General features: G+C 46.4%; 1 protein-coding gene across 1 annotated transcript in view; it reads right to left on the bottom strand.

Moving 5' to 3' along the window:
• The window catches only part of ABCA4 (ATP binding cassette subfamily A member 4), a 127540-nt gene extending 122873 nt beyond the window's left edge, over positions 1-4667 (bottom strand). The window contains 1 exon segment of the mRNA XM_006098098.3: positions 4596-4667. Coding sequence (XP_006098160.1) covers positions 4596-4661 — 66 coding nt within the window. The 5' untranslated portion in view covers positions 4662-4667.
• Between the last annotated feature and the right edge of the window lie 16646 nt (positions 4668-21313).

Below are 21313 nucleotides of genomic sequence, written 5' to 3'. Positions count from 1 at the left end.
TTACTCCCTCGCTCCCTCACTCCCTCACCCATTTGTGTGTTTATGGAGTTCCTGGTCTTTGCAAGGCATGTAGTGTAAAGTCCTCCCACCAGTGGGGCCCAGATCAGAATTCTCCATTCCTCCTCCATTCCTTGCCTGGCCCTAGGACAGGTGCGGCTTTGCAGGTGTTGCTGTTAACCCAATCTCTGAGTTAGGGCTGCTGTTTTCAGCCTGTAATCCCTGCCCCTCACATGACCCCTTGGCTGACCCAGATCTGCAGCTCTGGTGCGTCTGCGTGCTGGAATCATGTGAGAAGCTTAGGCCGAGCCCCATATCAATCACACCAGCACCCCCGATCCTGAGACATCAGTTTGGTTTTATTGTTTTGTTTTTAACACTGTCAGGTAATTCCAGTGTGCAGCTGGGGCTGGGCACCGCTGGCCTAGGTAGTGGTTGGTAATCTTTGGAAAACATTTGTTGAGAGGCCGGTGTTATTGCTCTAACTCCGTGAGCGTTTGTTTTGGATGGAGGGACTGCTTTTCACACTTCGCTCCCTGCAAAAAGACCACCAGCAATTCTTTTCCTGCCTGGCAGGTCCTCACAACAACCTCTTCTCCCTCCCCCAGAGTCCTGCTCAGCACCCTGGCCCCAGAGCGGCATCCTTGTCCTTGATGCTCTACTGTGCAGGGCATACCCTAGGGAGAAATTCCACAGCATAATTAAAAACATGTTTTCAGAGCAGCTCTGCCTACCCCCACCCCTTCCCTTTAAACATGTCTGTAGCTTTAATTAAGCCCAGCCAAACTCAGGAGGGGCCGGTGGAAATTTTCCCCCTAAACTGGTATTTCCTTGTTGAATGTATTTTTTGCTTCCCCTCCCCCTCTCTTTACCACTCAACCTACTTGGGGGAAGAGGGGTCCCAGGGAAGACAGAGTTGTGCTTGCTGTTTTAAATCTTGGCGAGTTAGATTTTTCCCCCTCCCACTCTGTTTTCAATCTAAAAGTGGGCAGCCGAAGCTTGAAATGAGCTGGGGATTCTCCCTTCTGCACTCAGAGCCCGGATGGGATTGTTAGCCCGGATGAATATGACCCAGGACTTCCCTGTACCTGACAGGTTCTCCTCGCCTAATGCTTGGCTTGGGACTAAAGGCCATAGCTGTACCCAGTGCCCAGGTCTGGGGTCCTGGAAAGGATCAGCCCCTGTCAGGCCTCCCCCAAATATCCTACCTATTCTGACATGAAAGCTGGGACTGGGGAATGCCACCAAGGGGCCCTCAGGCTGTGAGTTCTCAGGGACAAGAGACAAACCTAAGGATCTTTATAAAACCTTCCTGCTGGGGCCTGGCCCATCGCAAATGTGGGTGGCTGTGCATTGTCCCGGGCAGTGCAGAGATCTGTCATTGAACATACCCGTCCCAGGGGTGAATTCTTTGAGAAGTCTTCTCTCACCTGCTCCCACCCGTTTCTCCTCTGAGCTCCTAGAACTCATCCTCAACTCCCATCGTGGGCTTTATTCTATTCCTCTGTTGCTCATGTTACCTTGCTTAGTAATTGTGTCTGGCTCCAGATCCCATGAAAGCAGGGGTGGCGCCTACCTCACCTGGCCATATAGGATGTGCAGGGTTTTCCAGGCCCAGTGTCAGTTTACATCTGTCGTCCTGGTGTGGTTGTTAGTAGGTTAATAGGCACCTTTCACTTTCCTAACTGCCTTGGTTTGAAGGCAGAATGAGATGGCCACCCTATCTTTGTGGTCTCCATGGCCAGGTTATTAGGTAGGGCTTGATACCTGGGGACAGTGTGGGGTAACGACCACGTCTGCCTGTTCTGGAGGCCCAGGTCCCCTCCCCCAGTCAGTCGTTAACCTTCCCGGAAGCCTCAGTGACCTCACCAATGGGGGGTTACAGGGGTGTCTTTTGGGGACTCCAGGTGAGGATTCGCTGAGGAGACAGTACAGTGCCAGGCACTTAGGAATACTTTGTAAATGTTAACAGAGGAAGAAAAAAAGGGAGGAAGGAATATCTGAAAATTTTTATCTCATGCCCTCAGGGATTGGGAGGAGAGGAATGGGGAAAATTGGTATCTGTTTTTGCTCTTGCTCATAATAGTAAACACCCAAAACCATAGAAGTTTTAAAAACTTAAAACCTAGGAGTTGAGTTATGAGCTGAGTATGTTGTATTTATTTATTTTTCTCTTAGAGTCACTATCTGTGGAGGCAGAAACTTCCAGAAGAACCAAAAGCTTAGGGAAGGATCCACAGACCCCGCCCGCCCTCCCCCCGTCCCCCCCTCCCCCCCAGAGATAAAGAGGGCTGTGGAGGATGCCTCCACCTTTCCCAGGCATCTGTAAATTCCTGGAATGTGTCAGCAGTGGGGAAGAGGGCTGGAGGCACCTCAGACAAGAGATCTCAATTTCTAGGCCACCAGGATGGCATCAAAGGAATGTCAGCCTAGACTAGGTCATCCTGGGAGATTCCCCCGCCAAGGTCTTCAGCCCGGATGGCCCATCTCACCTTGGAGGGGCTGTCAGTGTGCTCCTCCCAGAGGAGTGGAGAAGACAGAGTCCCTGACGAGAGGACACCTACCACACCTGGGAAAGGGAACAGAGACTGCGAAGGGCTCTGAGCCAAATCCTGTCTTTGAAAGGGACAATCTCTGTAACAGCAACATGCTAGCCACAGGCATGGAATCATTTCAGGCCAGCAGCCACAGTCCCCGGGTATACTTTCGGATGGCCACAAAGAGCACACTGAGAGTAAAATTAAGTGAGGATCTTAATTTCTTACTGAAAAGAGAGAGGGAGGAGGGAAAACAGTTGCACACTGGCTTTTCCTTCGCGTTCCACAGACTGCCATGCAGGCAGGGACTGTGGACTGTGATTTTCTTGTTTGCCATTGTGCACCCAGCACCCGGCACAGTGCCTGACGACTGTTAAGTATTTGTTAATTCAAGGAACAAATGGATGAATTTAACAATGAGTCTTGTTTGAACGTTGTCTGTATTCATTCTAGAGGGGAAACTCTCAGAAGCAAGGGATTGAGTCTCTGAGTACTGTTAGCACTTGGCTCCTGGGAGGGGCAACTAATGACTTGAACGCAGATTTGAAAAGTCACACCGGCTTTGCCAGGGGCGTTTCCCACAGATAAGCAGGCTCTCACTTGGTTTCCCCTCTGCCTCCCTGAGACCTGCCTAAATCACACAGAAAAGGCCCATCCGTGCGCATGGTTGGGCTGTCTCTTGCTCCCTTTTGTGCTGGTTATTAAACAATTGTCCCTCAGTCCAAACCCGCCAGCCAGTCAGGGCTTCCTCCTCATGGGTCTGACCCGAGAGCAGGCACAGAGCCCCAGCAGCAGCCTCGCGGCACCCCTTCTCCACAGGTCTGAGCCTCAGCTCCACCGACCTCTGCTCTGTGTTTCCAAGTCTTACTCCCACTCATTCCCCTTTGTCCTCTCAGCTGCAACTTGCCATTGCTGCCTCCATGGCACCTTGGGGTTCTCTCTTACCCTCTCAGTGACCAGCTGTGTGCATAGCAAACACCTTTTTATAGTAAAGTCTCTCTGACGGAGACGCTCCTAATGTTCCACAGTTGGCCCCCTTCCTTCTCTCACATTCCTTCCAACACCCAGGAAAACCCTGTCCTGCCTGCGTGAATCAGGACTTGAAACAAATCCATTCTCTTCCTCCCCACATCAGATTTTCCTCCCTGCCCTCCTTCCTTGCCTGGCTCCAGTCTTTCTGAGCTCAGCTCTGCCCACTCCTCGACCCTCCCCGCTTCTTCTTTCAGCTCCTTTAGTCATTTTTCGTCATTTGGCATTGGCATGACTCTGCAAGCCTGTAGCATGGTGCGTGCTTCCCTAGAGTTATATATTCAAAGCATACTCTGGGTTTCCCAGCTGGACTAGAGGTGAGTCCCGGGTGGAATCTGTGTCTTAAGCTTCTAGCCCCTGGCCCAGCAGCCGGTGTCTGCTCGCTGAAAGGGCTGGGTGAGCGGCTGTGATGGTTAGTGAGTAGTGTTGCATCTCACTGGAACTAAGACACCGTCATTGTAAGATGTGCTGTTGTTCTTTGCACACTACGGGAGAAACAAATGTGTCGGTTTAACTGTCACTTGAGTGTGAGCTGCGTCCCAATTTCAGGCACGTGAAAATGTGAAACCCAGTGCGCCTCGGAGAATCAATGACTCAGTATTTCTGGGCGGGGAAGCTCTGGGAGAGCGCTGTTTTCTGTTGAGCCTGCTCTCCAGGACTTGGGTCCTTCCCACTGCACAGCAGGGATGCTCAGGGGTGTGTGGACTGGACTGGCACGTTAAAAACCAGGACAGGGGGAGGGATGGGTGGGCAAGGGGTCCATAGGCAGGGAGGGCAAAAGAAGACTGCGATGTAGCCGTGCTGGGCTGTGGGTGGAAAATGTCCACCTTAGGACAGGGAAGCGCGTCTTTCTGTGAAGGACATTGTCAGAGAGGCTCGCAGGGCAGCCAGCCGGGTGACCACTGCTTCGGTGCTGAGTGGCAACCAGCCCATCCACGGTTCACCCTCCCTGCCCGCCCCCTGTCCCACCCCACGCTCTCCACCTATTTACCGGCCCCACACCTCACTCAGACCACAGGCTGCACCTGTTACCTTTTGCCTTTTCCTCAGGGTCCAGTTCTTCCAGAGCAGAAGCTGGATCTGCCTCGCGAAGCCCATGCTGGCGACCACGGAAGACCAGATCACGCAGAGCCCTTGTCAATGGCCAAGGCTCTGGGAAGCAATGGGCATAAATGCCGCCAGAGCACCTCCTGGCTCAGGCTGTGTCCTTCTCTGGGTGATTAAAGGCTACTTTCCCCCAGCAAAGCATAATCCCTTCTAATGTCGCATAAGCCTTTGCCGAGGAGAGCAAGCGGACACTCTGCTGGCTCCTTTTTAAGAAGAGAAGGAGGACCCTAAAGACACAAGTGGCTGAGCACTAAGCCAGTTGGGGCAGGGGGGAAGGAGGGAGCACCTCATGGGAAGCCAAGATCCTCCGGCTCCCGCCTCCAACAGAGGGTGCTGGGAATCTCTGATCTTAAAATGTGGAACAAAAGCTCTTTGCATTATTATAGGCTAGGCTTTGGCCTCCACCATAGCCTGCTCTGAGCCGCACCCAGGGTTCGATGGACCACTTGCCTCCACCTCCACCAACCCACTTGCCAGATCTCAGATGACCTCTCCCCTTTGTAGCCAATATCTTGCTCTGTAGTGACTGTAGGCCAGCTATTGGGGGGCATCTCCGAGCTTAGCAGATGGTAAATGGCTTTTTATCACTTGTGCTAAAATTGATGGGCAAGTCGTGGCTACCTGGAGCTGTGCTGGAAAAGGCACTGGCACTGCCCAGGCTCAGCGGGACAGAGCCCATGGCTGACCAGCCACGTCTGATGCAGGCTGTGCCTGAGAAAACACAGCGGGTGCGCCAGCTGCTGTCAGCCCGGCTCGCAGTGGGGTGCTACCGGGTGAATGTGTCCTCTGGAGTTGGATCCATGATCCTGAGGGACATCACAAACACAAGACACCCTGGTACTTCACTACTGGGAACTTTTAGTCTCCGTCTCCTCAGATCAGAAGTTGCTTCTCTTTGAAAGACTCTAGACCAGTGGTTCTCAATCTTCCTAATGCCACGACCCTTTAATACAGTTCCTCATGTTGTGGTGACCCCCAATTTCATTGTTACAAATTGAACATAATTAAAGCATAGTGATTAATCACAAAAACAATATGTAATTATATATGTGTTTTCCAATGGTCTTAGGCGATCCCTGTGAAAGGGTCGTTTGACCCCCAAAGGGCTCGTGACCCACAGGTTAAGAACCACTGCTCTAGACCCTTAAGACCTACCAAGGGTGAAGAGAGAGCCACAGAGAAGGAGTGGATGTGGACTTCAAGGGGTTTGTGATTTGGCTGTAGACATGCGACATGAACTGAGAGAAACGAAGGAGTGTGAGACAGAAACCGTGTGGGGGTACAGACTGTGCATGGTGGGGATCCCCAAAAAAGAAGGATGGTTTCCACTTAAGAAATCAAAAAGGGGTGAGAAACCAAGATGGCGGCATAGGTAAACACCGGAGATTGCTGCCTCGCACAACCACTTCAAAAATACAACTAAAAGACATAACGGACATCATCCAGAACCACAGGAAGGCTGGCTGAGTGGAAATTCTACAACTAGAAGGAAAGAGAAAAGCACACTGAGACTCAGAGGAGGTGCAGTGCGGAAGTAAAATATAAAGGTGCGGAGGTGCATGTGGAGCAGGCTGGTGGCTGAGGACACGAATGTCTTTTTCAATCAGGAGGGAGTCTCAAGCTCTGAGCTCCAGTTCCCGGCGAGTCTCTGGGGACCCAGACTCATACGGGAGAAATGGGACTGTCTGGCATCAGTCTGAACTCGAGGGCAGCTTTCTCTCGGAGGCACATGCAGCGATTGCCGGGGCCTCTGAGGACAGGACTGAGAGCAGCCATACTGCTCACTCTGCCCGCCCAGTTGATCCCCTGGGACCCCGCCCCACCCAAGTCATGCATGGAGGCTTTTGCATATGAAAGGCCCCGCCCTCTGTAATCTGAAAATTACTTAACAAACTGCAGCTGCCCCAAGGCCCCAGGGCAACTTGCATTGCTTTACAGCTGGCTTCTGCTGGGTAGCCTCAGACAGAGGCTAGATTAGCACTTCCTTAGATCCAAGAGCCAGTGTACCCAGTGGTCAGAGTGGGACCATCCAATTACAACTCCTCAGATCCATAAGGAACACACTCAGGGGGCAGACTCAGTGAGCACCAAAGCCCCACTGAACCAAGTCTTGCCCCATAAGGGTGTCTTCAACACAGAAGTTCTCCCACCGTAGACACAGCTGATTCTCACAGCCAATTGGCCTGGAGGTCAATTCCTCCCAGTGATACCTACAACAATCAAAGCTTAACTACAAAAAGACTGTGCACAAAGCCCACAAGGGGGTGCACCAAGAGTGTCTACCTCAGGTAATTGGGGAGGCTGAGCCACTGGGCCCTATAGGACACTTAGCACAGAAAGCCACTCTATCAACACAGTGAAGCATAAAAAATGCTGAGACAAAGAAACAGGACACAAATGACAGAAATGGAGGAAAGCAAACGACTGGATATAAAGTTCAAAACCACACTTTTAAGGTTTTTCAAGAATTTCCTAGAAACTGCCAATAAACTTAATGAGACCCTCAAGAAATCTAGTGAGACCCTCGATGTTGTGATAAAGGACCAACTAGAAATTAAGCATACACTGACTGAAATAAAGAATATTATACAGACTCCCAACAGCAGACCAGATGATCGCAAGAATCAAGTCAAAGATTTGAAATACGAAGAAGCAAAAAACCCCCAACCAGAAAAGCAAAATGAAAAAAGAATCCAAAAATACGAAGATAGTGTAAAGAGCCTCTGGGACAGCTTCAAGTGTACCAACATCCAAATTATAGGGGTGCCAGAAGAAGAGAGAGAGCAAAATATTGAAAACCTATTTGAAGAAATAATGACAGAAAACTTCCCCTACCTGGTGAAAGAAATAGACTTACAAGTCCAGGAAGCGCAGAGAACCCCAGACAAAAGGAATCCAAAGAGGATCACACCAAGACACATCATAATTAAAATGCCAAGAGCAAAAGACAAAGAGAGAATCTTAAAAGCAGCAAGAGAAAGAAAGTCAGTTACCTACAAGGGAGTACCCATACGAATGTCAGCTGATTTCTCAACAGAAACTTTGCAAGCCAGAAGGGAGTGGCAAGAATTATTCAAAGTGATGAATACCAAGAACCTACAACCAAGATTACTTTACCCAGCAAAGCTATCATTCAGAATTGAAGGTCAGATAAAGAGCTTCACAGATAAGAAAAAGCTAAAGGGGTTCATCACCACTAAACCAGTATTATATGAAATGCTGAAAGGTATCCTTTAAGAAGAGGAAGAAGAAGAAAAAGGTAAAGATACAAATTATGAACAACGAATACACATCCATCAACAAGTGAATCTAAAAATCAAGTGAATAAATAATCTGATTAACAGAATAAACTGGTGATTATAATAGAATCAGGGGCATAGAAAGGGAGTGGACTGAATATTCTTGGGGGGGGGGAAGGGGTGTGGGGGATGTGGGAAGAGACTGGACAAAAATCGTGCACCTATGAATGAGGACAGTGGTGGGGGGGGTGAGGGCGGAGGGTGGGAGGGGAACCGGGTGGAGGGGAGCTATGGGGGGAAAAAAGAGGAACAACTGTAATAATCTGAACAATAAAGATTTAATTTAAAAAAAAAGAAATCAAAAAGGCTTTTTTTTTTTTTTGGCAGGTGGTTGCTTTAAAAATAGGCTTTGATACATCACAAAATAACATTTTATGGTACTTTCATGGTTTACAAACTGCTTTTGCATGCGTTATGTCATTTTATCCTCCCTACAATTTTGTGAGGCAGATCGTCACTCTGTTTTTTCAGAGGAGGAGCCTGAAGCCTCGTGGGGTTAAATACTTTGTTCAGGGTCACACCTGACAACACTGGGTTCCAGCCATTTAAATCCCATCCAGAGACAGGGAGGCAGGAATAGCTTATCCTGCCCAAGGAAACCACAAGAAGTGGAGCAAGGCTGGAGTGCAGGGTGTGGATGGAGTGCTGAGAAAAGAGGCGAGGATGGGGAAACAGACACCAGACTCAAGAACTGATGATTATTATGGACTCGATCGAGGTTTCCTGAGCACCTGCGAAGTGATCTCTGAGTGACCCATGGGTGCAGGGCACCCACAAACAGAAGCAAGCCCTGTGCAGAATCATTCGGGTCTCGTTACAGGCTAAAGAGTCTGGGTTTTATCATGCAAGAGGCAATGGCAGATTTTAGTCCAGTGGCTGCCAGGAGTAGTGAGTTCACACTGGCAGCAGCATCAGATGGATGGGGGAGGCAGAGAGTTGGAGCAAAGGCAGCAATAGGGGAGGGATTGGAGTGATAGAAGGAAAGAGATGTAGTGGTTTATTGGAAGTAGGTGATAAAGAAGAGAAGAAGTCAGCTAGAATGACTGGGGTTTAGAGCTTGGCTGGCTGAATAGTGAGGTGGTGAGAACTGAGGACAGCGCCAAAGGAGGGCCCTGGGGACTGGGAGGAAGTAGGAGAGAAGATGGGCTTGCGTTTGACATCTGGACTTTGAGATGCCTATGAGGATATCTGATTGGTCACATGTGACCTTATCTGGGCCAGTCAGAGCCTATTCACAGAATTTTTGATCATGGATCTGAGAGAAGGATGAGTTTATCATTACAAAAGTTCCCAGGAACGATGAGAAATTAGAAGCCATGCTTAGTCACTAGATTCAGTTTGTGCTTTGTAGGTGAAGGATGGAATTTGGGTTGAAATCTCACTTGCTTTTGCTGACCAAACCTTGGGCCCTGGCATAGGACTGCATTTAAGGGAGCGAAGTGCCTTTTTCTTTTCACAAGGGTGCCTTCTGCTCTCCAAACTCTGCAACTGTGAGGCCGCCTCTACCACAGCAGCGCCTTTTCTAATCTACACAAAAGTGCCATGCAGGCTGGCCTAGGTCCCGAGGCTGTGTGCCCCGCCGCGGGGAGAAATCCGATCTGCAGTGAGAGGGAATGAAGGGAATGCGCAGAGAGGCCGGGGCAGACAGCGTAAGTCCCAGCTGCAGCTGTGCTCCTGTTTCCAGCTGTCCTTGGGACACAGCTGTTCCCCTGATTTTCTTTCAGGCAATTTAGCTGTAAGACATCCCAATCCTTCCAATAAAATCCCCTTTTGCCCAACTTAGCTCAAGTTTGGCTTCTATTAATCGCAACCAAAAGACTTCTGACGAATGTGAGTTATATTAATCAAAGAGAGGATATGACCTGGACCAACTGACATAAGGCAAAAAAAAATTTTTTTTTTTAATTTTCAGCCCATCGGAATATATCTGAATAAGGTTCCTGGGCAGGTACATGACGGCGATAGTAACATACGCAGAAAACTCAGGATAGCTACAGAAAACTTTAAAGACCTATACTGTCATATCTATGAGGAAAGTAAAAGAACTCTAAAATTTCAAATATTGTTACTTCTGTATTTATTAGGAAAAAGTTGGCATTTTAAAAAACATGCTAAGCAGTATGAAGGCATAACAAGTAGGATAATGTGTGATAGGTTCAAAACACATCAGTCATTGTATATATCAGCTGGGAGTAAAGCCCTTCATAATTAATCAAAACATTAAAAATTATATCAACTGATTCTTCAAATACTTTGGTGGCCAATGAATCAAGTGGGATATTTATATTTGTCTCTAGTTCTGAGCCAACTTTTTGTTTAAAATTTATTATTCACTAAGTGTTACAAGAATTTTTTCTAAGGAGCCTCAAAGTGAAACTATAAACACATTTTTTCCTTTGTTTTTAAAAGTAGAAGCAATACCACATAGTTTATCATCAGAGAGAAATGATGAATGTTGCAAAACCATTTGGCACAGAGTATAAGGAATTTCTCCAAAGAAATAATCTCTAAAAGTCACATATTTAAAAATATCTTTGGATGAAAAAACATTAAAAATCATGAGAATTTGGGTAGTGCATTTTTTCCTACCTCCTCAGGATAATATAAAATTCAAATATATTACTATGGATTTCTAACTATGTTATTAGATTAAATTTACAGTGTTTTCCTAAGGATGATTATACCAACATAAAAATAATTTCTGAATTAAGTAAAGCAACATCAAAATACAGGAAAAAAATCTTTACTAACTTGACAGGAGTGTAATCTGTGCTTTTCCCCTAAAATAGCTGCAGCTCGGTTTCATCTTTTAATCAATCTTGACTTTTACCTGATGTGTCATTAGTGAGTGTTCAGGCGTGGAGCTGCTGCTTATTGCTTTGACTTGCCTGGTCACTGCAGCAGGAATTGGATGCCCATTTTCTACTTTGCCTTGATAGGAACTTCTACAGTGTCGTAAAGGAGGTCCAGGCCCCCTCACTCGTTATGGTGGAGTGGAAATTAATGACCAAACTAATTGAACTTAAGCATTCAGTGGTTTTATAGAATGATTGGCCCATCCACTGAGAAATGAGTTCTATTTTACAAATTTTATCCCTCTCTTATGAGAATCTTGCACATTAGCTGGCATTAATTTAATCTTTCATGCAAGAATGTTGGACTTCGGGTTGCTGTTATTGTTGGGTTAATGTGCAGATATTGAATTTTAGCTTATGAAAATAGTACTATTTGGAAAAATGTTCACCTGAAACATTTCCACGAGCTTCATTCTTGCTTAGTGAGAGGAGACACTGCCCTCTTGTCTAAGCAATCTGGGCCCATCTACCCCCAAATATTCTAGAGCTGCCCTGGAGGACAGTGTAGAGGGAGAGGTCTAGGATGGAAATCCAGAGAGCTTGCCCCTTAAAAAGCAGCACAGGAGTGTTTTATCACACCACACCTTCCAGTAGCAAAACTTGGAAACTCACCAAATGTCCATAACAGAAAAATGGATAAATGAATTATGGTGTATTCTCTAGCAATGAGTGTGAACAAACTATATGTACAGAAATATGGTTAATTCTCCAACCACAGTGCTAAGCAGAAGTCTGACACAAAGTATTTGTCGTCCATGTTTACCTAAAGTTCAAGCACAGGCAAAAACCATTTCTTATGTTCAAAGTCATGGTGATGGTTACTTTTGGTGGGGGACATGGTGGCTGGAATGGGGTACAAGGGTGTTTCTGAGAGTGCTGGAAACAGTCTGTCTTTTGGTCTGGGTTCCAGTTACTTGGGTGTGTTCAGTTTGTGAAAATTATCAACCTGTAAATATATGATTTTTATACTTCTCTACACATATGTTATACTTCAATAATAATCCTTGTTTAAAAAGCGGGTGAAGAAAAAGAACACAGTGAAAGAACTTGATTGGAATGAGCTAGAGACGATGGGGAAAGTTTGCAGAGGGCTGTCCTGGAAGTCCCAGAAAAGAGATGTTTCAAGAAAGAGGAATTGATCCTCACTACCAGATGGCTCAAGGAAGGCCAGTGGGACAAGGTTGGAAAGCGGTCCATGGGACTTGATGACTGACCTCTGAGAGGACACTTTTTTTTTAAATTAAATCTTTATTGTTCAGATTATTACATTGGTTCCTCTTTTTTCCCACCATAACTCCCCTCCACCCAGTTCCCACCCCACCCTCCGCCCTCACTCCCCACCCACTGTCCTCATCCATAGGTGCACGATTATTGTCCAATCTCTTCCCGCATCCCCCACACCCCTTTTCCCCCCAAGAATAGTCAGTCCATTCCCTTTCTATGTTGAGAGGACACTTTTAATGAGGCAGGAACCAGACAGCAGAGGGTTGAGGAGGGAGATGTGAAGAGCACAGCTGCTCTGGTAAGTAGCTTGACTGTGCAGGAAAAGAGAGTGACCAAGACAGTAGCTAGAGGCAGCATCCAGTCAAGCAGGTCTTCATTTCCCCCAAGACAGGAGAGATTCGATCAGGTTAATATGTGGGAAAGAGTCAGTTGAAAGAAAGGTACTAAAGTCCCTGAGGAATGATTGATGGGGCCCCAAGGAAGGGGAGGAGGTGGAATTAGCCTTGGGCAGGAGAAGGGGCACTTTGCATTCCACAGACCCTGTGGGAGATGGAGGCCAGGAAGGCGCAGCTACAGGTTCCTTGAGGAAGCCAAGGCTGGGAGCTGAGGGTGCTCACCCTGGCAGCATCTATCATAAACAGGGCATAGGAAAAGGAGATTGAGATCATGTGAATTATAAATTGGTAACAAAAGCAGATTTATAGTCTCATCTTGCCTTTGCTCTTCTTTGATTCTTGATTAAGCAAAGTACATGTCTAGTAAGCCAACTAAGATGGGAGAGTAACTTATATTCAGTGTATAGAGACCTCTGGGGCCAAATCATTCCTACACAATCCCCCTCCCACCACACACACACACACACACACACACACACACATGCACACGCACGCACACACACGCATGCACACGCACATGAACACTTGCTATTATATTCATCTAATTAATTGGTAAATTATAGGTAGTCTTGTTATTCAATACAGATTGACAGTTTCAACCAATTAGCAACAGCAACAAAAAAGTTTTCTGGAATTCTTTTCCCAGTTGCAGGTATTTCTGCTCTGGGAGAACTGGACCCTTTCAAAAGTGTGCTGTCCCTGGGAAAGCAAGGCTCTAGTTTCTGGGTCTCATCCTTCACCTTAACCTACACTGTAGGCCACCAGGGCCCTCTTGTTCTCCCTGTACTCTTCTCTCTCCTAGACACCCAGCCCGGGTCATATCTCTGGAGCTGGTCCAGTCTTCAGACTGCATGGAGCATCAACTGGCACCCTGACCTTCATCAAAGTCAGGATCAACTTAGGGAAATTGTTCATATGAAAATTAAAGCTTTGGACATGTATCTTTGGAAACTGTTCGTGGACCCTGGGAGGTGGGGGAGGGGGTATCTACACACCCGAGTATGAAGAACTCTGCTCTAGCAGAATACCACTAAATCAAGCCATTATCAAAAGTGAGGAGGCAGGTTGCTAGTCCAAGCACATTTTACACACGCACTTTAAAAACTGTTTAGAGTTTTGCTGACTTGACATTTCGAAAACCCACCAGAGCCCAGGGATTTCACATTTTCTGGGTATTAAGTGCAAGAGAATTGGCCAGATAACAGAGTTTGGGGGATGTCGAGGAGTGTTTCATAGCAGACCATTAGTCTGGGCTGTTAGCACATGGGCCACAGCGGCGGTTCTGAGCTGCTGGCTGTGCACAGTCTGGTAACACCTGGGTAACCCCGCTCCCCAGCCAGACCTGCCACTCTGCAACCCCAGGGCATCGTGAGCTCAGCCTCGAGGCTCAGGCATTCCAAAGGGCTCTGCCAGCGGAGCAACCAAGTGACAAACTTGAAAAACAGACGAAAGAGACATTCTGGTGCCAAAAACAAATCTGGAGACTCAAGGACCTGGAGTAATTCAGCACAAGTTCTTCGTGGTGATCCTCCAAGTAAGATCATTAATAGCAGTGATTTGAGTCCCTGTGTGGGAGGTGTGTGCTACTTACAATGCTAGGGAAGCCCCGTCGCCTCCCCTGGGAAATTTGCAATAAGGGGGTTGGCAAGTGAAATCTCCACAGACCGGGGCAGGGGCTCTGCTTCACCTTCCACTGCAGGTGCAGAGCCTGCATCCTGGTGCCGCTTCGCAGCAACCATGACCAGGAGGAGCTCACTTCCACTGTGCCCGCCACGCGGGCAAAACCGCACGACGACCACAGCGATGTCAGTTCTTCAGTTACTGTTTGACCTTGAGCACGGGGAAGGCAGAGGAAAGTGGGGACAACGTGGGCAGCGTTCTGCGAGGTGGTAGAAGTGGTGTGGGGAACTAGTTCCTGGGGTTGCAGTCTGCCCAGCCACACAGAAAGCTTGTGGTTGGTTGTCAGATTCCTTCCGCTAACTTTGTCAAAGGGACAAAAACCTCTCTTGGGTGAGGGAAATCTCTCTCTTCAGCAACTCCGTATCACCTCTTCCTTAATGATGCGCAGCACCCTGCCCTCTGCCTCCTCCTCTGTCACACCCTTTGGGGCAGGGCAAGTTGGACCGGGAAAGAGGTCCTCATGCTTAGTCCCTGCCCTGGACTCCTCTCTGTGTCGACCACAGTGGGAATGTGGCTTGGTCATTTTAGCAGGACACAGAGAGCCTTGGGAACTCTGGGGTCCAAGCAGTCCCCCTTAGCAGTTACCCAGGAGCCCCCTTCAATGGTGTGCAAGCAGCTCTATCCTCATAGCTTAACCAAATTCAGATTCTATTTACCTCTATTAAATTATTTAAAAAATGCTGTTCCTTGACTTGGCCGGTGTGGTTCAAAGGTTAGAGTGTCAGCCCTTGACCGAAGGGTCGTGGGTTCAATTCCCAGTCAAGGGTATATACCTGGCTTGCAGGTTAGATCCCCAGCCCCAGTTGGGGTGCCGGCGGGAGATAACCAATTGATGTGTCTCTCTGACATCGATGTTTCTCTCCCCTACCACTCCCCATTCTACTCCTCTAAAAATCAATGGCAAAAAATATCCTCGGGTGAGGATTCACAAAAAAAAATTTTTTAATGCTGTTCTTCAATATCAATTAATGAAGATTTGAGTGTGAATACTGTGGTAATGTGGAAAATCAGTCTTTGAAATCAGACAGAACTGGGTCCATATCTCAGATCTGCCCCTTAGCTGTGTGACTGCTGGTGACTCTCTAAACTTCCGTGAGTATTTAAAAACAGGATGTTGCTATTAAAATGATGAGAGAAAATGTTTGCATTAAACCAGGAGCCCTTCAAGAGGGTTTTGTTTTTTAATAAAAGATGCTTCTTTATTTTTCTCTCAATAGCTATTTAAGTTTGTTAGATTATATTTGGAGAAAAACTGAACATGGTCCATCCAAGTCCCTTAGTACAGAGGCTGTGCTGCTTTATAAAGAGATAACATCAGGTCAGTATTGGTTTCTCAGCATGCCTGGAGAGGCCCTCGTAAGTGACAGCCCTGTCATCAAAGACAAAACAAACCTTGTAGTAAAATAGTTATCACTGGCTTTCAGCCTTCAGCAGCTAAATGGCAGCTAGAGAATGGCAAACACTCAGGGCCTAACCCAGGAATGAATTCCAGCCGGGAGAGATTCCCAGCAGGGCTGCGCAGACCTTGTCCAGAGCACGTAGGCTTTCCCTCTGAAAGGTGTTGGATCAGGACTTTCAAGATACCAAAAGTAAATTCTTGCTTTTCAAACCAGAGACTCGCCCTGTGTAGAAGGTGCTTCCATGGTTTGCATCCTCTGTGTCATACGGGTTAGAGAAAGAACAAAACCACCCTTTGACTCAGGCTGAGTGCAGTCAACCAGAGTAGGGGAGGTGGGGCATGCAGTGAGCTTTGGGGAGAATGCCAACAGACCTCTTTACTGTTATTATTACTGTTGTTGAAGCCATGGACAGATCACTGGGATCAGTCAGAGACAGCCCTCACAAGTTCCTCTGAGATAAGTCTGTTTTTAAACAGAGCAAGCTTTTATCAGTGCTTCCTAAGAACATTGCCTTCTACTTTTACTGATGGCCGGACACAGGTAACACCTATACTGTACTTTATGGTATTTAATTGATTTTAAATTGGCTCACTTTTTATACTTAGCTGGATCTTCAACAATGATCTGGGCAACCACAGGGTTTTTATGTTATGTTTTTCTAGAGCACTTTAGAACCCAGAACTAATAAATACATTGTCCACGGACCACCTAGCTACTCTTGTGTCCCACCAGTAGGCACACCATTCTTTGAAAGGCACTTCTTTAGATGGTCAAGTATATCATGAAAGGAGGGACTGTTATAAGCATGGGATTAATGCTTACTTTTCTTTTTCTATACTACTTATTAAACGTTCTCCCAACCTCTTTTTGGTTAAAGAAACTCTTAAGTATATAAAAATTCTTTCATGTACACCATCTCACTGGATCCTACAACTGCCTGTAGGTAGGCTGGATAAACATTATGGCCTGCACTTACAGAGGAAATTGAGGCTTGGAGTTTAAATTACTTTCTCAAGAACACAGAGCTAGTCCCTATTACAGTAGGAATAAGACCTTATACCTTCAGACACTTCATCAGCCAGTTACATGACACTTCTCCTTCTTAGTTAGTTCATGGCTGACAGGGCTCAGGTGTGTGTATGTGCTCTTAAGCTACTCTCATCATCAAAGACAGAAACTTAAGTCAAGGTCAACTTGTCACAGAGACAAGACTTCTATTCCAACTCAATGGAAAATAGTGTGGCTTCTGTTCTCTTCAAGATTTTGGTGGTTAAGGACACATGCTTTAGAATCAGACACACGTGGGTTTGAAACTATTCCACTGCTTAGCAAGTGCATGACCCTGGGAAAGTTTTTAAAATTTTGATCAGTTTCATCACCTGTACAGTGAGTAGTGGCTGTTGAGAACCCTTACATCACCGAGCCATGATTAACCGAGATGATACGAAGAGTCTATCACTGTGCTCAGTCTAAAGGGAGCATTAAGTGACGGCTACTATTACTTTGGTAAAAAATGTCTATTGTTGATGCACTTGCTATGTAATACTTTGAAATCAATGGTGACATGATTGAACTTTTAAAATGTAGGTCCACCTTCATGCATATCCAAATATGCCTGTAATAATAGAAGTCTACGCAAACATTTACTATTTCTCCTCTAAATGCATTAACATCTTGTGACCCAATAACCATCATCACCTCTCCAAATGCCTTCACAGCAGCAAAGATACTTCACATTTTTATAGGGCTTAAAATGGACTCGGGTATGCTAACTCAAGTCATCTGTCCTCCATAACTGCCCTTGGATGCAGGTATCATTCTCATTTCACAGATGAGGAAACATTTTTAAAAGGGTGGCCTGCCAAGGCCACAGAGTGTGTAAATAGAAAAGTTGGGGCAGAAACATAGGCCTTCTCATTCTTTCCCACCACATGAGTCTGACAAAGCAGGAACTAAACACATGGTTGAATCTTCCTTTGACTTACATCTTCTCTTCCTGGTGCATAATGTCACAGCCTCTGCAAAGGTTGCCCAGTGCCTCACTGGGCTTCGGGAAGCACCCCCTTTTCAGTGGACACCAATGTAGGAGGCGGTTGTTAGCTCTTCATCCTACTGTAGTTGTATCCCTTTTATTTCAACAGGGGAATCAGGCAGCTGAAATCCAGTATTTTCTAGAAAGGAAAACTGAGTCATTTGTTTTTCCGCTGATTTCCATTCTTACCGCCTACTGTGCTGATAGATGGCAAACATGATCATCTTTTGGTGACTCAGCCACATATTGGCAGCTTGTCTGGGATTCCAATTCCACTTCAGGATACTAACTTCCTATTTCCTCCCATTTCAGAAATCATCACAATAGACTTTAATGACCACTGTGAGCATCCAGAGGGAGGAAAAGGCGGGTTGGTTTTACACAGTTAGCTCTTTCAGTCTCGAAGAGACCTTTGGCGGAGAGCCTGCAGGCGCAGGCATCACCCAGCCCTCCTTCTAAAAGGTCCAAGGGCCCCTTGGGAGGGCTCTGGGCCTCAGACTTCACTTACACTTCAGAGAAAAATTAAGGAAAAACAAAAACGAGCAGCACTGGAGAGAGGAGGCAAAGGCTAGAAAAGTGAAGAGGGACAGAGGAGAGGTTCTTCTCTCAGATCCGTCTCACGTCACTTTAGCCCACAGGCAGGAAGACCCAGTGGCACTGACGCAGTTGGAAAGAGTAGCTGGTATTCCTCTTCCTCTCGCCTCTCCTCCCCCGAAGGCCTCGCAGCCTCAGTCACAATTCCAACTGAACACCTTTGCAACATTAAGTATTTACTAACTGCTCCCCACTATAGAGAACTGTTATTGCGTCAGATCACTTAGTAGTATTCTCTCTTGATTAGATTATGAATTATACTTGAAGTTGTTTTAGTGGAGTCTGTATTCTATTTTTATTCAGATTAAAGGGCAGGATTTGTAAAACACTCCCAACAGCTTTGGTAAAACACTTTAATTCACTGGGTTTGAATACATTGGCTCCAAGACTGAATTCAACCAGGAATAGATGTCTCCAAGGGCAATATAAGGTTCTTTGCTGTACAAATACATTTGTGAAAAAACAGCTTTAATAAAAACTGTATAATACATGCCTAGCATGTATTGTTAATCCTTGCATAGTTTTCTTTTGGCTGCTGGTCATGCAAAAAACAAAGTACAGTCCATAGCATCTTTCTGTAGGTGTCATGCACACTGCACAAAAGCAACCTGGGATGGGCTTGGTGGCCAAGCTACTCAATCAGGATCTCTGGGGTTGAGGCCCAGGAATCCAGTGTTTTATTTTTATTTTTTAAATTTTTTTATTGATTTCAGAGAGGAAGGGAGAGGGAGAGAGAGATAGAAACATCAATGATGAGAGATAATCATTGATCGACTGCCTCCTGCAAGCCCCCTACTGGGGATTGAGCCCGAAACCCAGGCATGTGCCCTGACCAGGAATCAAACGGTGACCTCCTGGTTCATAGATCAACACTCAACCACTGAGCCATGCTGGCTGGGCAGGAATCAGTATTTTTTTTTAATTAAATCTTTATTGTTCAGATTATTACAGTTGTTCCTCTTTTTTCCCCCCATAGCTCCCCTCCACCCGGTTCCCCTCCCACCCTCCGCCCTCACCCCCCCACCACTGTCCTCATTCACAGGTGCACGATTTTTGTCCAGTCTCTTCCCGCATCCCCCACACCCGTTTCCCCCCTAAGAATAGTCAGTCCACTCCCTTTCTATGCCCCTGATTCTATTATAATCACCAGTTTATTCTGTTCATCAGATTATTTATTCACTTGATTTTTAGATTCACTTGTTGATGGATGTGTATTTGTTGTTCATAATTTGTATCTTTACCTTTTTCTTCTTCTTCCTCTTAAAAGATACCTTTCAGCATTTCATATAATACTAGTTTAGTGGTGATGAACCCCTTAGCTTTTCCTTATCTGTGAAGCTCTTTATCTGACCTTCAATTCTGAATGATAGCTTTGCCGGATAAAGTAATCTTGGTTGTAGGTTCTTGGTATTCATCACTTTGAATAATTCTTGCCACTCCCTTCTGGCCTGCAAAGTTTCTGTTGAGAAATCAGCTGACAGTCCTATGGGTACTCCCTTGTAGGTAATTGACTGTCTTTCTCTTGCTGCTTTTAAGATTCTCTCTTTGTCTTTTGCTCTTGGCATTTTAATTATGATGTGTCTTGGTGTGGTCCTCTTTGGATTCCTTTTGTTTGGGGTTCTATGCGCTTCCTGGACTTGTAAGTCTATTTCTTTCACCAGGTAGGGGAAGTTTTCTGTTATTATTTCTTCAAATAGGTTTTCAATATTTTGCTCTCTCTCTTCTTCTGGCACCCCTATAATTTGGATGTTGGTACACTTGAAGCTGTCCCAGAGGCTCTTTACACTATCTTCGTATTTTTGGATTCTTTTTTCATTTTGCTTTTCCGGTTGGGTGTTTTTTGCTTCTTCGTATTTCAAATCTTTGACTTGATTCTTGCGATCCTCTGGTCTGCTGTTGGGAGTCTATAATATTCTTTATTTCAGTCAGTGTATGCTTAATTTCTAGTTGGTCCTTTATCACAACATCGAAGGTCTCACTAGATCTCATTAAGTTTATCGGCGGTTTCTAGAAAATTCTTGAAAAACCTTAAAAGTGTGGTTTTGAACTCTATATCCAGTCGTTTGCTTTCCTCCATTTCTGTCATTTGTGTCCTGTTTCTTTGTCTAGGCATTTTTTATGCTTCGCTGTGGCAATAGAGTGGCTTTCTATGCTAAGTATCCTATAGGGCCCGGTGGCTCAGCCTCCCCAATTACCTGAGGTAGACACTCTTGGTGCACCCCCTTGTGGGCTTTGTGCCCAGTCTTGTTGTAGTTAAGCCTTGATTGTTGAAGGTAACACTGGGAGGAATTGCCCTCCAGGCCAATTGGCTGTGAGAATCAGCTGTGTCTATGGTGGGAGAACTTCTGTGCTGAAGACACCCTTATGGGGCAAGACTTGGTTCAGTGGGGCTTTGGTGCTCACTGAGTCTGCCCCCTGAGTGTGTCCCTTGTGGATCTGAGGAGTTGTAATTGGATGGTCCCACTCTGACAACTGGGTACACTGGCTCTTGGATCTAAGGAGGTGCTAATCTAGCCTCTGCCTGAGGCTACCCAGCAGAAGCCAGCTGTAAAGCAATGCAAGTTGCCCTGGGGCCTTGGGGCAGCTGCAGTTTGTTAAGTAATTTTCAGATTACAAAGGGCCGGGCCTTTCATATGCAAAAGCCTCCCTGCATGGCTTGGGCGGGGCAGGGTCCCAGGGGATCAACAGGGCGGGCAGAGCGAGCAGTATGGCTGCTCTCAGTCCTGCCCTCAGAGGCCCCAGCAATCACTGCGAGCGCCTCCGAGAGAAAGCTGCCCTCGAGTTCCGACTGATGCCAGACAGTCCCATTTCTCCCATATGAGTCTGGGTCCCCAGAGACTCGCCGGGAACTGGAGCTCAGAGCCTGAGACTCCCTCCGGATTGAAAAAGACAATCGTGTCCTCAGCCGCCAGCCCTCTCCACATGCACCTCCACACCTTTGTATTTTACTTCCGCACCATACCTCCTCTGAGTCTCGGTATGCTTTTCTCTTTCCTTCTAGTTGTAGAATTTCCACTCAGCCAGCCTTCCTGTGGTTCTGGATGATGTCCGTTCCGTCTTTTAGTTGTATTTTTGAAGTGGTTGTGTGAGGCAGCAATCTCCGGTATTTACCTATGCCACCATCTTGGTTTTTCCCAGGAATCAGTACTTTTAACAAGCTTCCC

The sequence above is a fragment of the Myotis lucifugus genome, unplaced genomic scaffold (genome assembly GCF_000147115.1).
Source record: "Myotis lucifugus unplaced genomic scaffold, Myoluc2.0 scaffold_220, whole genome shotgun sequence".
NCBI classification, from domain to species: Eukaryota; Metazoa; Chordata; class Mammalia; order Chiroptera; family Vespertilionidae; genus Myotis; species Myotis lucifugus.
The sequence above is the reverse complement of the archived record's forward strand: the minus strand, read 5'-3'. Positions and strand labels throughout refer to the sequence as shown.